This window comes from Papio anubis, chromosome 16 (assembly GCF_008728515.1).
Source record: "Papio anubis isolate 15944 chromosome 16, Panubis1.0, whole genome shotgun sequence".
Taxonomy (NCBI): Eukaryota; Metazoa; Chordata; class Mammalia; order Primates; family Cercopithecidae; genus Papio; species Papio anubis.
Genome location: NC_044991.1, coordinates 15,405,228 through 15,422,282, shown reverse-complemented (window position 1 = coordinate 15,422,282; position 17,055 = coordinate 15,405,228). Strand labels below are relative to the sequence as shown.

The 17,055-nt window shown below is 53.0% G+C and overlaps 1 protein-coding gene across 6 annotated transcripts in view; it reads left to right on the top strand.

Annotated features, from left to right (window-relative positions):
- TOM1 (target of myb1 membrane trafficking protein) overlaps window positions 1–17,055 on the top strand; it is a 45,148-nt gene that overhangs the window by 13,193 nt on the left and 14,900 nt on the right. For 4 of the 6 annotated variants that reach the window (XM_009217176.3, XM_009217177.3, XM_009217178.4 and 1 more), the window contains exons 2-8: window positions 4,747–4,831; window positions 7,621–7,699; window positions 8,693–8,842; window positions 9,164–9,298; window positions 9,436–9,582; window positions 12,812–12,928; window positions 15,550–15,683. In XM_009217176.3, coding sequence (XP_009215440.1) covers window positions 4,747–4,831; window positions 7,621–7,699; window positions 8,693–8,842; window positions 9,164–9,298; window positions 9,436–9,582; window positions 12,812–12,928; window positions 15,550–15,683 — 847 coding nt within the window. Of the gene's footprint in view, window positions 1–4,746; window positions 4,832–7,400; window positions 7,507–7,620; window positions 7,700–8,692; window positions 8,843–9,163; window positions 9,299–9,435; window positions 9,583–12,811; window positions 12,929–15,549; window positions 15,684–17,055 lie in introns of all 6 variants that reach the window. The other 2 variants (XM_021921485.2, XM_031656357.1) reach the window with 2 other exon arrangements.

The following is a 17,055-nucleotide window of genomic DNA, read 5'->3' as shown; positions in this document are numbered from 1 at the left end:
CAGAGCTGTCTCAGTGATCATGAGACTGTTGGAATGTGCAGGGTGGGAGCAAGAGGGCTCCAGGCTGCTTCCCAGAAGGCTGGCGTGGAAAGGGGTGATACTGGCCAGACACAGTGGGCGGTGGCTCACACCTGTAATCCCAGCACTTTGGGAGGCCGAGGCGGGCGGATCCCTTGAGGTCAGGAGTTCGAGACTAGCATGGCCAGCATGGTGAAACCCCATCTCTACAAAAAATACAAAACTTAGCCAGGTGTGTTGGCAGGTACCTGTAATCCAGCTACTCGGGAGGCTGAGGCAGGAGAATCGCTTAAACCCAGAAGGCAGAGGTTGCAGTGAGCCAAGATCGTGCCACTGTACTCCAACCTGGGTAACAGAACAAGACTATCTCCCAAAAAAAGAAAGAGCCGGGTGTGGTGGCTCATGCCTGTAATCCCAGCACTTTGGGAGGCCGAGGCGGGCGGATCCCTTGAGGTCAGGAGTTCGAGACCAGCATGGCCAGCATGGTGAAACCCCATCTCTACTAAAAATACAAAACTTAGCCAGCTGTGTTGGCAGGTGCCTGTAACCCAGCTACTCAGGAGGCTGAGGCAGGAGAATCGCTTAAACCCGGGAGGCAGAGGTTGCACTGAGCCAAGATCATGCTGCTGTTCTCCAACCTGGGTGACAGAACAAGACTGTCTCCCAAAAAGAAGAAAGAAAGAAAGGGGTGATACCATATCATGGCCCCCATCTCTGATGCTGCCCGTGGTGTGGCGTGTCTTTGGTCCGTTGGGCGATTTCTTTGTTTCCACATCTCTCTCTCTCCCCCAGGAGTCTGTGAGCTCATTCTTTCTCTTGGCCCAAATCATAGTCATTGTAGCTCGGTTACTCATTGCTAGCCTTTCCTGATGTCATACTGACATTGTCTGGCTGTAAGGTCACAACATCCTGTGAAGCAGGCAGTCTTACCCTGATTTTATGGGTGCAAAAACAGACTCAAGGGCTGGATCTTTGCCCATGGTCTCTGAGTTAGGTCAGGCCAGACTCATCCCACTCTATCCTCATCTCCATGAGGGACAAGTGGGTCTTGCCATCGTGCCAGGCAGGTTATCTGGAGCCCTCCAGGGAGGTGGTATCTGCACCAGGCCCAACAGGGAGAGGACAGACTGCCGTACAGATGCACAGGTGCCCAGTGATCCGAAGCCACAGACTTGCCAGCCATAGACAACCACAAAGCCGCCTGATGAAAGGTGGAGGATTGCAGGGCCCGGCTCTGACAGGAGCTGGAAGACGAGCACGGCTGCTACCCAGAGGCCCTTGAAGTTTATTGCCAACAGCTCCGAGGTCAGGGAATCAGTTGTCATTCTCTTGGTAACTGGTAACCACTGTCAGTATTTTTATTCCCCCTTCTTAAAATAGCAAGCTGAATTACTTCTGTGGTTAAGAACAAAAACAAAGCAAATATTGCCAGGTTCCTGTGGGTTTAAAATTCTGCCCTGATGGAATATGCCTACCCTTTGGGCATCTGAAGGAAATGCATGATTCTCCCCGGTTCTGTAGTCCATACCTGGACCTGGAGGAACCTGGAGGAATCTAGAAGGGGTTGGCAAGTGATGGTCTGGGCAGATGTGTCCCACAGCCTCCCAACAGCTGTCTTGTACTGCGCACAGATCGGCCTTGTCCCAATTTTGTCTCCTCCTCCTCTTTCTCTCCCCTTTCTCTTTTAGGCCACATGTCCCCTCCCACCCCGCAGAAAACCTCCATCTTCTGATTGGCTCTGCCCGCTGCTGCCTGCTACCACTCAGGGCTAAGGAGCTTGCCCGCGCTGCTTGGGTCACATCAGACTCACGCACCAGGGCAGGGCGGAGGGGAGGCGGTCTTTCTGCACCCACCTTATTCCCGGGTATGGGAGTTCTCTTATTTATCAATGTCCCCGCTTCCCTTTAAAAGCCACTTGCTTGCCTTTCCAAAACACCCACAGCCTCTCCTGAAACACTGATGTTCTCTCCTCCAGGAGATGAGAGGTGCCCATCGTTTCAGGGGGTGCTAGGGACAGAAGGGGATCTGATGGAGGGGACCACTGAGAGGCCTGCCAGTGGAGCTCAGGGAGGAGAGCGCCGACTGCCTGCGTGGTCGGGAAGGACACTTCTGGGAAAGCAGAGCTCCCCGCCCCTGCCGAGAAATGCAGATGGCACAGACGCCTCAGGCACCTGCGCCACAGCCTCAGCGGCTGCCCCGCCCTTACCTCTGTGTACCCTTTGCAAGTTGGTGACCTCTCTGTGCTTCAGTTTCCTCATGAGATGAGGGCAATAATGCACACCTTACAGCGTGTGAAAATTGAATCTCATTCTTCATGTGAACAGCTAATGCTGCTTGATATTCTACGGCATATAACTTGGAAAGTTAAAATATTATCGTGGAAGGGCATGCAGGCCAGGCCGAAGACTAGGGAGACGCGGAAGGATTTGGGCAGGAAGGACACTGTCATTTTCAGGTTTCAGAAAGTTCCCTCTGGGCAGCGTGGAGAATGGGTGGGAGGAGGGAGGCAGGAGGAAGGAAGAAGCTGAGGCGGTGGTCTAGCGGGCGGATGGTGGCCGGGCTGGGGCAGGGACCGTGGCAGAGGGGTGGTGAGAAGGGGATGGTGTGATGGACAGAGATTTGGGAGCTGACTTGGCAGGACTTCGTGGCCTTTAGATGTGGGCGGGGAGGGAGATGACACTAACCCTCTGGCCCGTGTGACTGGGGCTCACTGAGATGTGGCCTGTGGCAGGGGAGCAGGTTCTATAGGTTAACGCTGACATGACTAACCCCTGCCCCCAAACCCTCCAAAGCAGGACATGGCCCTCTGCTCAGAGGGACACTTGTTCAGCCCGCTCTGTTCTTCCCATGTGGCTCTTTAAGTGTGGAACCCCCAAGGGCAGGGGTGTGGTATAAAGAAGCCACACCCAGTAAACCTTCGCAGGATGGACGACTCTGTCTTTCAGCCCTGTCAGAGGAGCCTTCCTCATCCCCTCCTCCAGGCCTGGTCTGGGGGTAAAGCAACCGCCCTCTGCCTCAGCCGCCTGGCATGTGTCCTGGGCCACCCTGGCATCCTTCTGGCTCAGGACCTAAGGGTGGAACTGAAGTTGGGCCAGTTGCAAAACCAAGGTCTCAGAGCCACAGTTTTAGAGTTGGGTGAGCCAGCGTGGCTAGAAGAGGGCCCTGTCCAGTCCCATGGAAACTGCCCTCCTCTGTCCTCTGGCAGACTGGGTTTGGCATGCCCTGTAGCTTTTTTTGGGCACCCTAAGGGACCATGCCCACCGTGTCCACCATGGTATCCCAGTGCCTGGAACCGGCCTGGCTTACAAATAGCTGTGTAGCAAGCAAGGAGTCACCCACCCTCTCCAAGCTGGGGCACAGCCGTGAGGGGAGAGCCTCCCTTGCAGGACAGCATGACATCACATCACGTGGAATAACAAGTTCTACATGCCTACCCAGGCGCACACTCCTGATAGATAATAGCCAGCACCACTGTGCCAGCAGGTGTGCCGAGGCCGGCAGGATGGCTGCAGAGGACAGCAGGAGGATGAGTACTCCGCATGTGACCCTTGCCGGGGAGAGAGCCTTGGGTAGTCCCTGCGTCAGAACAGGGTCTCACCCTTAAAATGCTGAGCAAGGCCTGTCTCATCACACAGTCCTCCATGTAGTCACAATACATACCAGCCAGAGTGATGTGCGTAATAGAACGTTACCTGCAAGAAACAGGGCACATTTCCTGTGTGCACGTGGTTGAACTGGTCTGCATGAAGATGGCATCTAGGAAGGCGCAGAGAACAAAAAAACAGGCCATGCAGCACCTCCCTTTCCTGAAGACCATTTACAAAGGTGCTGGCATTGCCAGTTCCCGCGTTCATCATTCATGTCATACCAATCAGTGTCTCCCACGCTACAGTTTACAAAAGGCTGCCAGCCTGATACTTGCCACCGTGCGGACCTGCAGCCAGTGGTCCAGGCTGTGGCCCTGACGGGCTTCCAGAACCCTGCAGCCGACTCCCGGCCTGGAAATCTTACCCTCAGAACTGCCACAAAGTGAAAATTTTCTGGAACTGAATAGAGGTGGTGGTGGTTGTATTTAGTATTACAAATGTACCAAATGCCACTGAATTATACACGGGAAAATGGTTAGTTTTATTTTATGTGACTTTCGCCTCAACTTTTTTAAAAAAGAACCACCGCCACTTGCTGAGTGTTTATTTTGGGCCCATACCGTGCTGATACCTTGCATGAATCATCGCCTCTCTTTGGGGCGGTTCTGCCGGGTGGCTTGGCATCGGTCCCTTCTGTGGGTGCCTCAGAAGGGTACAGGAGGGCAGGGTGACCTATTAGTAATGGAGCCTCTGCTTGCTAGGTAAAGAAGGTCTCTGTGAGATTCTAGAGGAAACTGGTTACAGGGGATGCCTCTAGGAAGAGGGTGCTGGGGCAGGGGCAGAGATAGATTTACGTAGCTGCATTGTATACCACTTGAGAACTTTTAGATTTTGTATCCTGTGAATGGTTACCAACTCAAAAGATAGGTACTCCTAGCCTCAGTGGCTACAAAAATCTAGTGAGGATGGGATGATGTGTGTAGAGCAGTCTCACACAGCGCCAGGCCCTGTGCCCGAAGCGTCTGTCATCTTCCTCCTCCCCATCTCATCTGGCCCTGCACCCCACTCCCCTCCCACCCAGGGTTTGGGTTTACCCATTCAGGACCCCCACATGCCTTTATGACTCATGGTTTCTTCTCAGAGAAAGCTACAGATGGCTCCCTGCAGAGCGAGGACTGGGCTCTCAACATGGAGATCTGTGACATCATCAACGAGACGGAGGAAGGGTAAGGGCCCCCCAAGGAGAGGTTGCGGGGCACAGGCAGAGACGGCCATCCACCACGCAGCACACACCTGCACCCTGCCAGGGAGCCCCTGCCCCAGCCCCATTGCTGCCATAGCCAAGTCTGACCCACCCCGCTTGGCTGCAGAGGCCATCTGAGCCCCTAGTACCTGAGCGCCATCCAAGGTAGGCATTCACAGCAGGAGTACAGCTGGCCCCCGAGGGCTGCCTCCCCATCCCGCCTCTCTTAGTGGCAGTACAGATTCCACACGGATCTGGAAGCCCAGCCTTGTGTGCAGCATCTCCCTAGGATGAGGCAAGCTGGAGACTCTTACAATCAGAGTTGACCCCAGGCGCCATCTGCATTCTGCAGGCGGGAGTATGCGCTAGAGAGACTCCGGCTTCTCTGTGAGCAAAAACAGACTTCCATTTCCTTAAGATTTGAAACCAGCCTTGAGTGTAGGGGAGATCACAAGGATGGCAGGGAAAGTGAAGCTGAACCGTGAGCCTGAACAGCACTGGCATTTGCCAGGCATTTCTGGTGTTGGGGTCATGGTATCCTCTTGCTCAGTGCCAAGGAGCCCTGCCAAGGCACGTGGTGTGGGGGAGGGATTGGGGTCTTGGCCTCCGATGTCTGACTTGTTGTCACTGACCTGACATGTGACCTTCAGAAGTCACTTTACCTCTCTCTCTAGGTCTTTGTCCTCAAAGGTGCTCTGTTGGATCCTTCCAGCAATAAGCCCGAGTCCCTGGAGGGAACAGAAAGGGGATGTGAGGGTCCCTGTCCTCTCAGGAAAACCCAGTGAAGGATGGGGAGAGGTGTGGGGCCCATGGGCAGCAGGAAGTGCTGCCAGGCGAGGCCTCCATCCTGAGAAATCGATGTGGACCCTCCTTTCCCTCTCCAGTTCTCACTGGGATCATCCAGCTGTCCTGTGGCCAGCGCAGGGTTCCTCAGCCCGGGAGGGCTTTGCATGGAGAGGGGCAGGCCGGACGCAGGTGGAGGGCAGGGAATGCTCAGCTCTGAGCAGGAGGGAGGCTGTGGGCATCTGAGTCACACAGTCAAGGCCCAGTTAGGAGAGGGCATTGGCTGCCAGGAACCTGCCGGTGTCTTCCTCAGCCCTGCTCCCTGGTCTTGCCAAGGACTCATGAGAGTGAGCATGAGGGAAGGAGTGGTGGGCAGAGGTCAGGAGAAAGGAAGCAGGAGGCAGAAAACTTCACCAAGCTTCTAGACAGGCCTGGGAGCTTCATGGGCGTCACAGCTGCAAGTCACTGCAGTATCCTTGGGGACAGCAAGCCCCCATGTCCCTTGTAAACATGGGGGGATGGGCTCAGCGTCGTTCAGGTGCATTGCTGTTTATTTGAGCACCTTGTGTGTTCCAGGCACCACAGGAGGTCCAGCCTCTGACCTTGACCCAAACTGCTCTGCCCCCACTCCCCACAGCTGGTCCTTCCCATCTTTCAAGGCCCAACTCGGAGGTCTTTTCTGACCACCCCAATCCTCACCTCTGCTCTTTTTCCAGGACCTGCTTATTCCCTGCTCTTCTTTGGGTCTCCCCGCAAGGTGGGGAGGAGGCAGGGCCATATGGTCTCGTTTGCCACTGTCTCCCCAGCACCTAGCATGGTGCCACGCACACATTGGTGCTTAATAAGACTTGAATGGGCCAGACATGGTGGCTCACACTGGTAGTCTCAGCATTTTAGGAGGCTGAGGCAAGAGGATCACTTGAGCCCAGGAGTTCCGGGCTGCAGTGAGCTGTGATTGCACCACTGCACTCCAGCCTGGGCGACGGAGTGAGACTCTGTCTCAGAAGAAAAAAAAAAAAAGACTTGAATGGAAGGATAAATGGGCAGATAGAGCAGCTGGCCAGGACAGGGCATCAGAACACTATGCTGGCTGGGCTCAGGGACTCATGCCTGTAATCCCAACACACTGGGAGGCCGAGATGGGTGGATCATTTGAGCCCAGGAGTTCGAGACCAGCCTGGGCAACATAGCAAGACCCCGTCTCTATTTTTGTGATGAAAACACTATGCCTCCAGGTTCTTTGTTCTTAAACTTGAGCATGCATAAGAAACCCCTGGGGAGCATGAGAGCATTCAGATTCAGAGGCCCCACTGCCTGAGAATTTGGTTCAGGTGGTATATAGTGTGGTGACCTGGGGTTCTGCTTTTTTTTTTTTTTTTTTAATGTCTTTTGTTTTTTTGAGACAGCATCTCACTCTGTCGCCCAGGCTGGAGTACAGTGGCGCGATCTCGGCTCTCACTCTGTCGCCCAGGCTAGAGTACAGTGGCGCAATCTCAGCTCACTGCAACCTCTGCCTCCTGGGTTCAAGCGATTCTCCCGCCTCAACCTCCCAGGTAGCTGGGATTACAGGCTCATACCACCACGCCCAGCTAATTTTTGTATTTTTAGTAGGGACAGTGTTTCGCCATGTTGGCCAGGCTGGTCTTGAACTCCTGGCCTCAAGTGATCCACCTGCCTCAGCCTCCCAAAGTCCTGGGATTATAGGCGTGAGCCACTGCGCCCGGCCAGGTTCTGCACTTTTAACAAAACACTCTCACCTTTTCTCAAAGTGACTCTGCTGCAGGAGGTCCAGGGGCCACAGGTTGTGAGTCCCTGCTGAGCAATGGGCTAGGAAGATTCTGATGTGATCAGAACCTGACTGGATACACCAAACAGGTGGGGCACAGGGAGGATGGGCCAATAAGAGCTGTTCCAACTCTCCAGGGCCTCTGCTGTTGGGTAAGAGGGCTCTATTCCTAAGCCCACCCTTTTTCTTGTCCTCCTTCTTAGTCCCAAAGATGCCCTCCGAGCAGTAAAGAAGAGAATCGTGGGAAATAAGAACTTCCACGAGGTGATGCTGGCTCTCACAGTGAGTGCCCCATCTGTCCGTCCCGTGGCAGGACTGCAGTCCACTGAAAGTCACCTCCCCTGAGACCCAGCAGGACTCCCAGCCTCCCCTGAGCTCCTCATTTGAGTGCTGGAAAGGAAAGGTCTGTGGGCAACACACTGTCCTGTCTACACCGCAGGCAGATGCAGAATAGCAAGAAGCCATTTGGAAAGGTTCTCCCCGATCCCCCAGCATGGGAACAGATGCTTACATCACTCCAGAACCACTGGCAGGGAGAGCCTGGGCCAAAGGACCTGCGGGTGACATTGAAGGCTCAGTAAACCCAGGCCTCCGTGGGGGCAGGGAGGCTGGCAGACTGAGTTGGGTGCTGCCTGGCACTTTGGTGCTCTGGAAAATGAATGTAAAATAAATACCAGTGGCTGAGAACAGTCTTGCCCCCACCACTGAACCAGCCCAGATCTCAGGACGGCCAGACATGCGTGGGCCTCCTAGCTGTCCGCATGGGTTTGACTGGGGGAGCTATAAACGCTGTCCCACCCTCCTCCACAAGGAGCATTTATATCCAGGTGAATTGGCTTAAGCGAAAAGCAAAGGCAGTTCCTGCAGTGGGAAGTGGAGAGTGGGGAGGGAAGTTCAGTGTCTTTTCCCTGGGCCACAGGCTTACCGGTCAATTGACATCTCAGATTCTTGATTTCCTCTTGGAGAGCCCCTTCTGTCTAGACCATGCTCAGCTCAGAGCCAGCACTGGGATTCTGTGTGCACTGGCGCCAGTCAGGGAGGGAAGTCCAGCCCACACACCACACCGCTGCCCACCCTAGGCCGTGCCCTCCAGTAAACAAGTCCCCCAGTCCTGGCATTGTCCCAGCCCTCCACATTGAAGGGTCTCACTCCAGGAAGTCCCATCTCCTCTTCCGGACCTCCCCTCTGGGACACAGGAGGAGCCACAAGGGTGGGGGTCCTGGGCACCGCCTCTCCTCTGACCAAGGTGCTTGACGGCACCTCTCCGCCCTCCAGGTCTTAGAAACCTGTGTCAAGAACTGCGGGCACCGCTTCCACGTGCTGGTAGCCAGCCAGGACTTCGTGGAGAGTGTGCTGGTGAGGACCATCCTGCCCAAGAACAACCCACCCACCATCGTGCATGACAAGGTGCTCAACCTCATCCAGGTGAGTGCCAGGACCGGGCAGCGCCAGGAAAAGCTGTCAGCGCGGGAGCCTCCTGCCCAGTGGAGAGCTCGAGGCCATCGTGTTTGTCCCAGGCTCCACTTCTCATTTCGGGGTGTCTCGGTTGTCTGCTGGTGGGATGTTCTGTGGGGAGGGAGGCTTGCCAACTGTGTGCTTTGCTGTGGAGTGGGCAGGGCAGATGTAGTAAAGAAAAAAAAAAAGAAAGGAAAAAATCAGGGAAAGAATGTCTGTTCTCTGGGAGCCAGGTGGGAAGGCTCACAGGTGAGCTGTGGTTACCGGCTGTGTCCCCTTGTTCCCCCTCAGTCCTGGGCTGACGCGTTCCGCAGCTCGCCCGACCTGACAGGTGTGGTCACCATCTATGAGGACCTGCGGAGGAAAGGCCTGGAGTTCCCCATGACTGACCTGGACATGCTGTCGCCCATCCACACACCCCAGAGGGTGAGAGAATTGCCGCACCGGGAACCGAGGGAAGGCAGGCAGGACTCATCCCCAGAGACATCACTGGGCCGGCCCCTGACTTCCTGGGCTCTTAACGTTCCCAGGACCCCTCACTGATTCTGTTTTCCTCCCACTAGACCGTGTTCAACTCAGAGACACAATCAGGACAGGATTCTGTGGGCTCTGACGCCAGCCAGCAAGAGGACTCTGGCCAGCACACTGCCCCTCTGCCCACCCCGCCCATGCTCTCCGGCGACACACCCATAGCACCAACGCCGGAGCAGGTACGCAAGCCTGGGGTCAGAACCGTCAGGTCCAGGCAGGTGGGCCACACACGTCAGGGAGGGCCCCTGTCAGAATTTACCGTCCACAGAGCCTCCACTTCTTCCTCACAGCAGCCCACGGGGTATGTGTGATTCTTCCTGTTTGAGCGATGAGGCTCAGACAGGTCCATTCACTTGCCCGGAGCACACAGTCATCGGAGACAGTTGGGATTCAAGCTCACGCCTGTCTGACTCCTGGCAGGCACTGCCCTGTACCTTGGCCATTTTCCAACCTGTGTTTTCTGCGGGGCCCTCTGACAGCACCATGGAGAGGAGGTGTCCTGTAGGCGGCCCCTTCAAACAGGCCAGCTCCACCTGTGTGGTTTCTTACACACTCACAGCTTTCATTTGAGCTGAGCATAGTCACATGCGTCTGTGATCTCAGCTTCTCAAAGGTTCAGGCGGGAGGATGGCTTGAGCCCAGGAGTTCGGGACCAGGCTGGACAACATAGACCTGTTTAAAAAAAACAAAAAAAAGACTTCATTTGAACAGAGGTTCTGCCTGAAAAGTTTTAAAACATCTGTGCAAAAAATAAAAAACACATGAACATTGTACTGTGCTGCTTCCCATGAAGTCTCAAGAAGGTTTGAAACTTTCTTGTTTGTTTTGAGACAATCTTGTTCTGCCACCCAGGCTGGAGTGCAGTGGCACGATCTAGGCTCACTGCAATTTCTGCCTCCCAAGTTCAAGCAATTCTGCCTCAGCCTCCTGAGTAGGTGGGACTACAGGCATGAGCCATCATGCCTGGCTAATTTTTTTATTTTTAGTAGAGATGGAGTTTCACCATGTTGGCCAGGCTAGTCTCGAATTCCTGAGCTCAAGTGATCTACTCATCTCGGCCTCCTAAAGTCCTGGGATTACAGGCATGAGCCACCACGCCCAGCCAAGAAGGTTTGAGGCTTAGTATGAGATTCTAAGGGACAGATTCTCCCAGCCTTGTGACTAGCTTTGAAGGATTACCCACCTCAGAGCAGGTGGCATCCTGACTGAGGCAATCTGGGCATCTCACTTCCTTCTGTGGCTGGAGGTGGGACGATTTGCCCACTGGGCCATGAGCTGCTTGTGGAGTGCCATGGCTGCTGTATCTGCTGAGTGACTTCTACAGCCATGACCAACTCGTAGAGCTGGGGGCTTGTCATTCTAGACTTTTGGCTGCTGGGGTGGGGACAGAGTCCTGCACACTGTGGGAGCACCCACATTAGAGGTGTTGTACACACATCAGACCCATCACATCAGTGGCGCTTAAAGGCGGAGCTGCTGAGTGTGCTGGTGAGGAAGACACGGATGCATGATGGAAAAAAAGTGAAGCTTAACTTTCCCAATAAGCATCCTCACAACCGGCTTTATGTATCATTTGAACTCATTCTAACCCTAGCCTATTTGAAGAGAAACTTCCGTGACTTGTTTTCTCTTAGCAAGTTGTGAAATCACCCCCCAGAGTTACAAATATTACTAGAAAATGTTGCTAACTAGACAAAATTATTAACACAGTGCCTGTTTACCCCAAGGATACTCTTGTCTCTAATCCTAATGTAACATCATATACATTTCTGTTACATTAGGATTGGAGACGAGTTCTGTTTAGAAATAACTCCAAGAACAGTTTTTATGTTTTATTTTCATGTTGAAAATAGTCAGGTTTACTTCAGCCTCAAAGAGCATGTTTATGTAAAATTAAATGAGTGCTGACAGTGAGCTGCACTTTTTTTTTTCTGCATGGGTTAAAAGTGTGTAAAAAATTGTAAAAGCACCTTGTGATCCAAAAAATTGTCTCATTCAGTTACGATTTTAACCAGTTGCCTGAAGTCTAGCATCTGTGTGGATTAAGACGCTAATTACTCCTAATGCAAGAAGGTGCTTGCTAAACGAAACTAATCTTTGTTTAATTCAAGAGTCCCCTTTTGTCTCTTGGGACATGTGAAGACATCAGGTGTGCAGTGATGTTACTCCCAGGCTCCTTTGTAATTAAGTCTGATTTGGATGCAGGAGGTTTGTGATCAGTAGTTTTTCCACTCACTCATACCAAGAGTATTCATTAAGTCAGCCAAATAGATCAAACATTTTGCAGGTTTTGGAAGGTGTCAGTGAACCATAGTGGATATACTACTTGTCTCTACATTCCATTTCTTCATCTGTAAAAGCAGGGATATTGATGTCTACCTATGGCAAAAAATTAAGTTAGCAATATATGTTCAATGCTTGGCACTTATTAGGTAGTCTATAAATGGTAGCTGCTATCACAATCATGAATGTATATAGTGACACTCTGAAATCAACTATAACTCAGCCACATGATTTACAATATACCAGCATTTCTCAAAACGTAAAAAGGTTCTTCAGTCAAATAAATCTTGGAAGTTTTCATATCGATCTTTTCCCGGGCATCCCCAGTATGCATGAGGGTATTAAACACCCTACAAGGTCCCACAGCATAAGATCCTTATCCAATGGCCTTCCCCAACCTAACCTCTTTGAGGAGACTACAGCTTTGTTGAAAATGTTTCCCCAAGCCCAACTCCTTGGAACCCTTTGACCATTGAAAACCTGCCCACATCCCTTGGAACAAGTGCTGAATCTGAGTTTCATATTCAAGGTGAGGGACACGGCAAGGACTATCCTTAGAAGAGCCTGAGACACCAAAACAGACAGAAACAAGGCAAAATCCCAGTCCTTTAGGAGGAGAAAGAGGGCAGAAGCCCAGTCCTCCTAAGAGATAGAGAGAGGGCGGAATCCCAGTCCTCCGAGGAGGAGAGAGGGCAGAAGCCCAGTCCTCTAGGGGGAGAGAGTGAGAGGGCCTGCAGCCTCCCTCCTCCTCCTGTGGGGAGCCACCCTCCAGGGCCTTGTTAGCTCCCGTGTTAGACCCAGGAGATGCTGGAATCTTCCAGCCACACTTGGTGGCTCATTCCCCCTCAGCTCATTTCCTTTCAGCTTCTCCCTGCACCAGGCTCCCCGGTGTGGAGATGGTCACGGTTGGTAGCGCCTCTGTGAGGGGTCTGCAGGAGGGGTGGGGCAGGCCTCTAGTGCAGGGCTGTCACTGTGGGAGCCAGGAGGGAGGCTGCCTAGAGAGTCTGCTAGGAGGTGGGCTCCCTGGTGCTGCACCTAGGATTGGTGGTACTGGGTTCTGTCCCTGTGAGTGACATGGGCTCCAGACCCCTGGCTTCTCTCATCACGACCAACTGTGTGTTTCAGATTGGGAAGCTGCGCAGTGAGCTGGAGATGGTGAGTGGGAACGTGAGGGTGATGTCGGAGATGCTGACGGAGCTGGTCCCCACCCAGGTCGAGCCTGCAGACCTGGAGCTGCTGCAGGTGAGCAGATGGCACCACCCCCTGGGGTTCAGATGACTCCTGCCCAGTTGCCCACGTGCGTTCTTTCCCAGTCCTCATGACGGTCTTCATGGCTTACTCCATACTCCTTGGTCACAGTTGGGGCCATGTTACCACCAGGGACTTTGGACGCCATCAGATTGGAATCAGACCGCAGCTCTACCACTTTCTGGTTTGAACAAAGTAGCCCCCCTTGCCTCAGTTTCCTCATCTGTAAGGTTGCTCTAACAATAGCCTTTATGGCACAAGTTTGACGTGAGAGTTAAATAAGGCATTGCATGGAAAACACCCAGGCTTGTCCCTGGTGCAGAGTAAAGCACCCAGTACGGGGTCCTGAGAAAAAGCTGGAAGGTGAGATTTCCACCATTCACAATCCGAGACTCAGCAGGCAGGTGTGAGAGGCTGGTGCCAGCCTCGAGATGCGCCAGCCACTGGTCTTGGGGAGCCGAGGCAGGTGGAGCTAGTGGTGCCTGCTCCCGTGTGTCACGTGGTATTGCCATGGCCCCAGCCCAGATTGGGGGTCACTGGAGCAGAAGGGGCACTGAATTTGGCAAAAAGCACCCTCCACGTGGAGGTCGGTCATAGAGGCACCAAGAAAGCTAGGAATCCCCCAAGGCCCAGGAGTCACCAGAATTCATGAGGGGACATAGTGCTTTGTGTAACTGTGCGAGTTCCTGCTGCTCGTCCACCAGGCCTCAGACTCCTTGAGGGCAGCGCTGTGTCTTCCTCGCCACCGTGTCTGTGTGCCTGACCGAGCCGACTGTGCAGGGGTCCTCACTTGGTGGTGCAGGGTGGGGAGAAAAGGAGCAGCCTCAGAGTCGAATGAATACGCAAACTTGAAACCCAGTAAGGGCTCCGGAAGAGAGAAGACTGCGCAGGCAGCTTCGTACGCCCCAAGCCAAGGCCGTGAGGTGTGAGCAGTTTGGGGACTCAGAAGGCTGAGCAAGGTGGACGCAGAGACAGCTCCCATGCATTGGGCACTTCCCCTGCCCCAAGCTGTATGTGGACACTTGGTTCACATCACTCACGTAATCCTCACCACCCCCATTTTCCAGGTCAGGAAACAGGCATAGGGAGATCAGATAACACGTCAAGGGTTATATGGCTGGTAAATAGCAGAGCTGCGATTTGAACCTGGCTCCAAGTGCTGCTCTTCTGCTCTTGAGAGGAGCCAGCAGGGAAGCAGAAGCAGAGCCACCCTGTGCTTAGTCATGAGAGCAGGAGGGGAGCCCACAGGATGTTGAAAGGACCCGCCCTGCCCCCGTGCTAAGGGCAATGAGGAAATCCCAGAGGCCTGACCTTGGAGGGGGCGGGGAACAGGGTCCACATGACAGCCAAAATAAACACTGGGCAGTGCCTAGCCTCAGCGTTGCCTCCAGGAGAAAGGCATGCTGGCGTGAGGCCGCAGTCGGCAATGCCGGGCAGCTCCCTGGACCTCAGGACCCAAGCACCTGCCCTGACCCAGGCACCTTCACCTGGTGACAGGTACCTGAAGAAACAATTGAGCAATCTTAAAAATGAAAACCCGTATGTCTATGGTTTTTTATTTTTTATTTTTTATTTTTTTTTTGAGACGAAGTCTCGCTCTGTCACCCAGGCTGGAGTGCAGTGGGTGCGATCTTGGCTCACTGCAGCCTCTGCCTCTTGGTCAAGCTATTCTCCTGCCTCAGCCTCCCAAGCAGCTGGGATACAGGCATACATGACCACACCTGGCTGATTTTTGTATTATTAGTAGGCACAGGGTTTCACCTTGTTGGCCAGGCTGGTCTTGAACGCCTGACCTCAGGTGATCCACCCGCCTCGGCCTCCCAAAGTGCTGGGATTATAGGCATAAGCCACTGGGCCTGGCCAATATTTTTCTTTTTCATAAGTTTAAATATGATGCTTACTGGTTAAAAGTCAGTGACGTGATATCTAAATGCACTGTGGGATCCTAGAACAAAGGACCTAGTGAAATCTGAATAAAGTCTGCAGTTTAGTTAATACTATTTTATCAGTTTTAATGTCTCAGTTTTGACAAATGCCAGACTAAGGGGAAGCCAGGGTCAAGGGTGTATGGGAACTTGTGGTACTATCTTTGCATCTCTTCTGAAAAATCTGAAATTATTCTGAAGCTAAAAGTTTATTTAAAAAGACAAAAAAATCAGCCAGTGAGAAAAGTGAGGCAAAAATTCGAAATTGAGGTTTGTGGCTAATGGTCGCAGTCATCTAATTCATTTTGTATGCTTTGGTTGCAAAAATCACAGCGTACTTCCAGAAGTTGCAGTTTGTTCAACGTCAGCCTTTGCAGACTCAGTTTTTTCCGACTAAGGAAAGAAGGTGGCACAACCTTTATTCTGGAATCTGCACGAAGCCAAGTTAAACCGGCAGTACAGTTAGACATGTTGATGGTTTCCTGTGGATTAAATTTTAGCATCTAACACTTGGAAGTGAAGTTCAAGTTCATGTGTGCCTGATCAAAAAGCTGTTCCGTGGAACCTTGAAGTCCAGTTTGGACACCTCTCCCTCCTCCAAGGCTTGTGCAGGGGCTGGAGGCCCGTGCATGAGAGATGGCCTCACTCTGAGTCATGTGACTGTGGTTGCCTCACTTCCTTTCCTGGCAGGAGCTCAACCGCACGTGCCGAGCCATGCAGCAGCGGGTCCTGGAGCTCATCCCTCAGATCGCCAATGAGCAGCTGACAGAGGAGCTGCTCATCGTCAATGACAATCTCAACAACGTGTTCCTGCGCCATGAACGGTAGCCCCAGCACCTCCCCTGGCCTCTGGCCAACTGCCCCAACCTTCTCCCTTCCCTTCTGCCTTGTTCTCCTGGTCTCATACCGTCTGAGCCTTCTGTCGTCCTCCTCTCAAACACAAGGCAGGCTCCTAGGGGCGTGTGGCCTCAGCTCTCTTCTTCCAGGATGTTTTTGAGGGCCCGTCCTTACACCCACCCTGCATCCCCCGCAAGGGTCAGCCCTGCTGCCTGTGCCCAAGTCCAGCCCTGGGGGATGGTCACAGGTCACAGCTGAGAGCGTGGCCCTGCAGCCAGACCGGCCTGGTGTGTCCTTACTCCACCACTTCCTGGGTCTGGGGCCTTAGACAAGTGACTTCACTGCTGCAAGCTACACAAAACATTTCTGGCTAACTTAGGCAGAAAAAGAATTTGTTAGGATAATAATCTTTATTAAATGGGTAGCTTTCAGAATCCAGAGAAAAGTGAAACTGACATCTCCCAACAGAGCAAGAAAGACAGATCCCAGAGCAGCTCAAATGTCTCAGGAGCAGAAACTTCTGGACCATGTCCCCAGGGTGCTGCCATCAATAAATGGATCAGCACAAACACCTGTTCACAAACATCTGCCCACTTTTTTTTTTTTTTTTTTTTTTTTTTGAGGCACGATCTTGCTCTGTCACCCAGGCTAGAGTGCAGTGGCATGATCACAGCTCACTGCAGCCTCAACCTCCTGGGCTCAAGCAGTCCTCCCACCTCAGTCTCCCAGGTAGCTGGGACTACAGGCATGCACCACCACACCCAGCTAAATTTTTTTTCTTCTTTTTTTTGTTGTTTTGCAGAGACAGGGGTCTCACTGTGTTGCCCAGGCTGGTCTCCAACTCTTGGCCTCAAGCAATTCTCCCTCCTTGGCCTCCCAAAGCATTGGTATTACAGGCATCAGCCACCACACCTGCCTGCCCACCTTGTATCATTCTGTTCAAAAGTCACATCCCCAAGAGCGAGTTGGATTGGCTTAGCTTCATTGTGTCTACCAGCTAGGGTGGGGGAGAGGGCCCTTTGATGGCAGCCCCACCGGGATGATGTGAAATGGGGGAGGAGCAGTTCCTCTAAAGAGCACTTGGGTGCTATTACAAAAGAAGGAGAAGGGCTGGGCACAGCGGCTCACACCTGTAATCCTAGCACTCTGGGAGGCCGAGGCGGGAGGATCACTTGAGGTCAGGAGTTTGCAACCAGCCAGGCCAACATGGTGAAACCCCATCTCTACTAAAAATACAAAAAAATTAGCCAGGGTTGGTGGCGGGCACCTGTAATCCCAGCTACTTGGGAGGCTGAGGCAGGAGAATTGCTTGAACCCAGGAAGCAGAGGTTGCAGTGAGCCGAGATTGCACCACTGCAC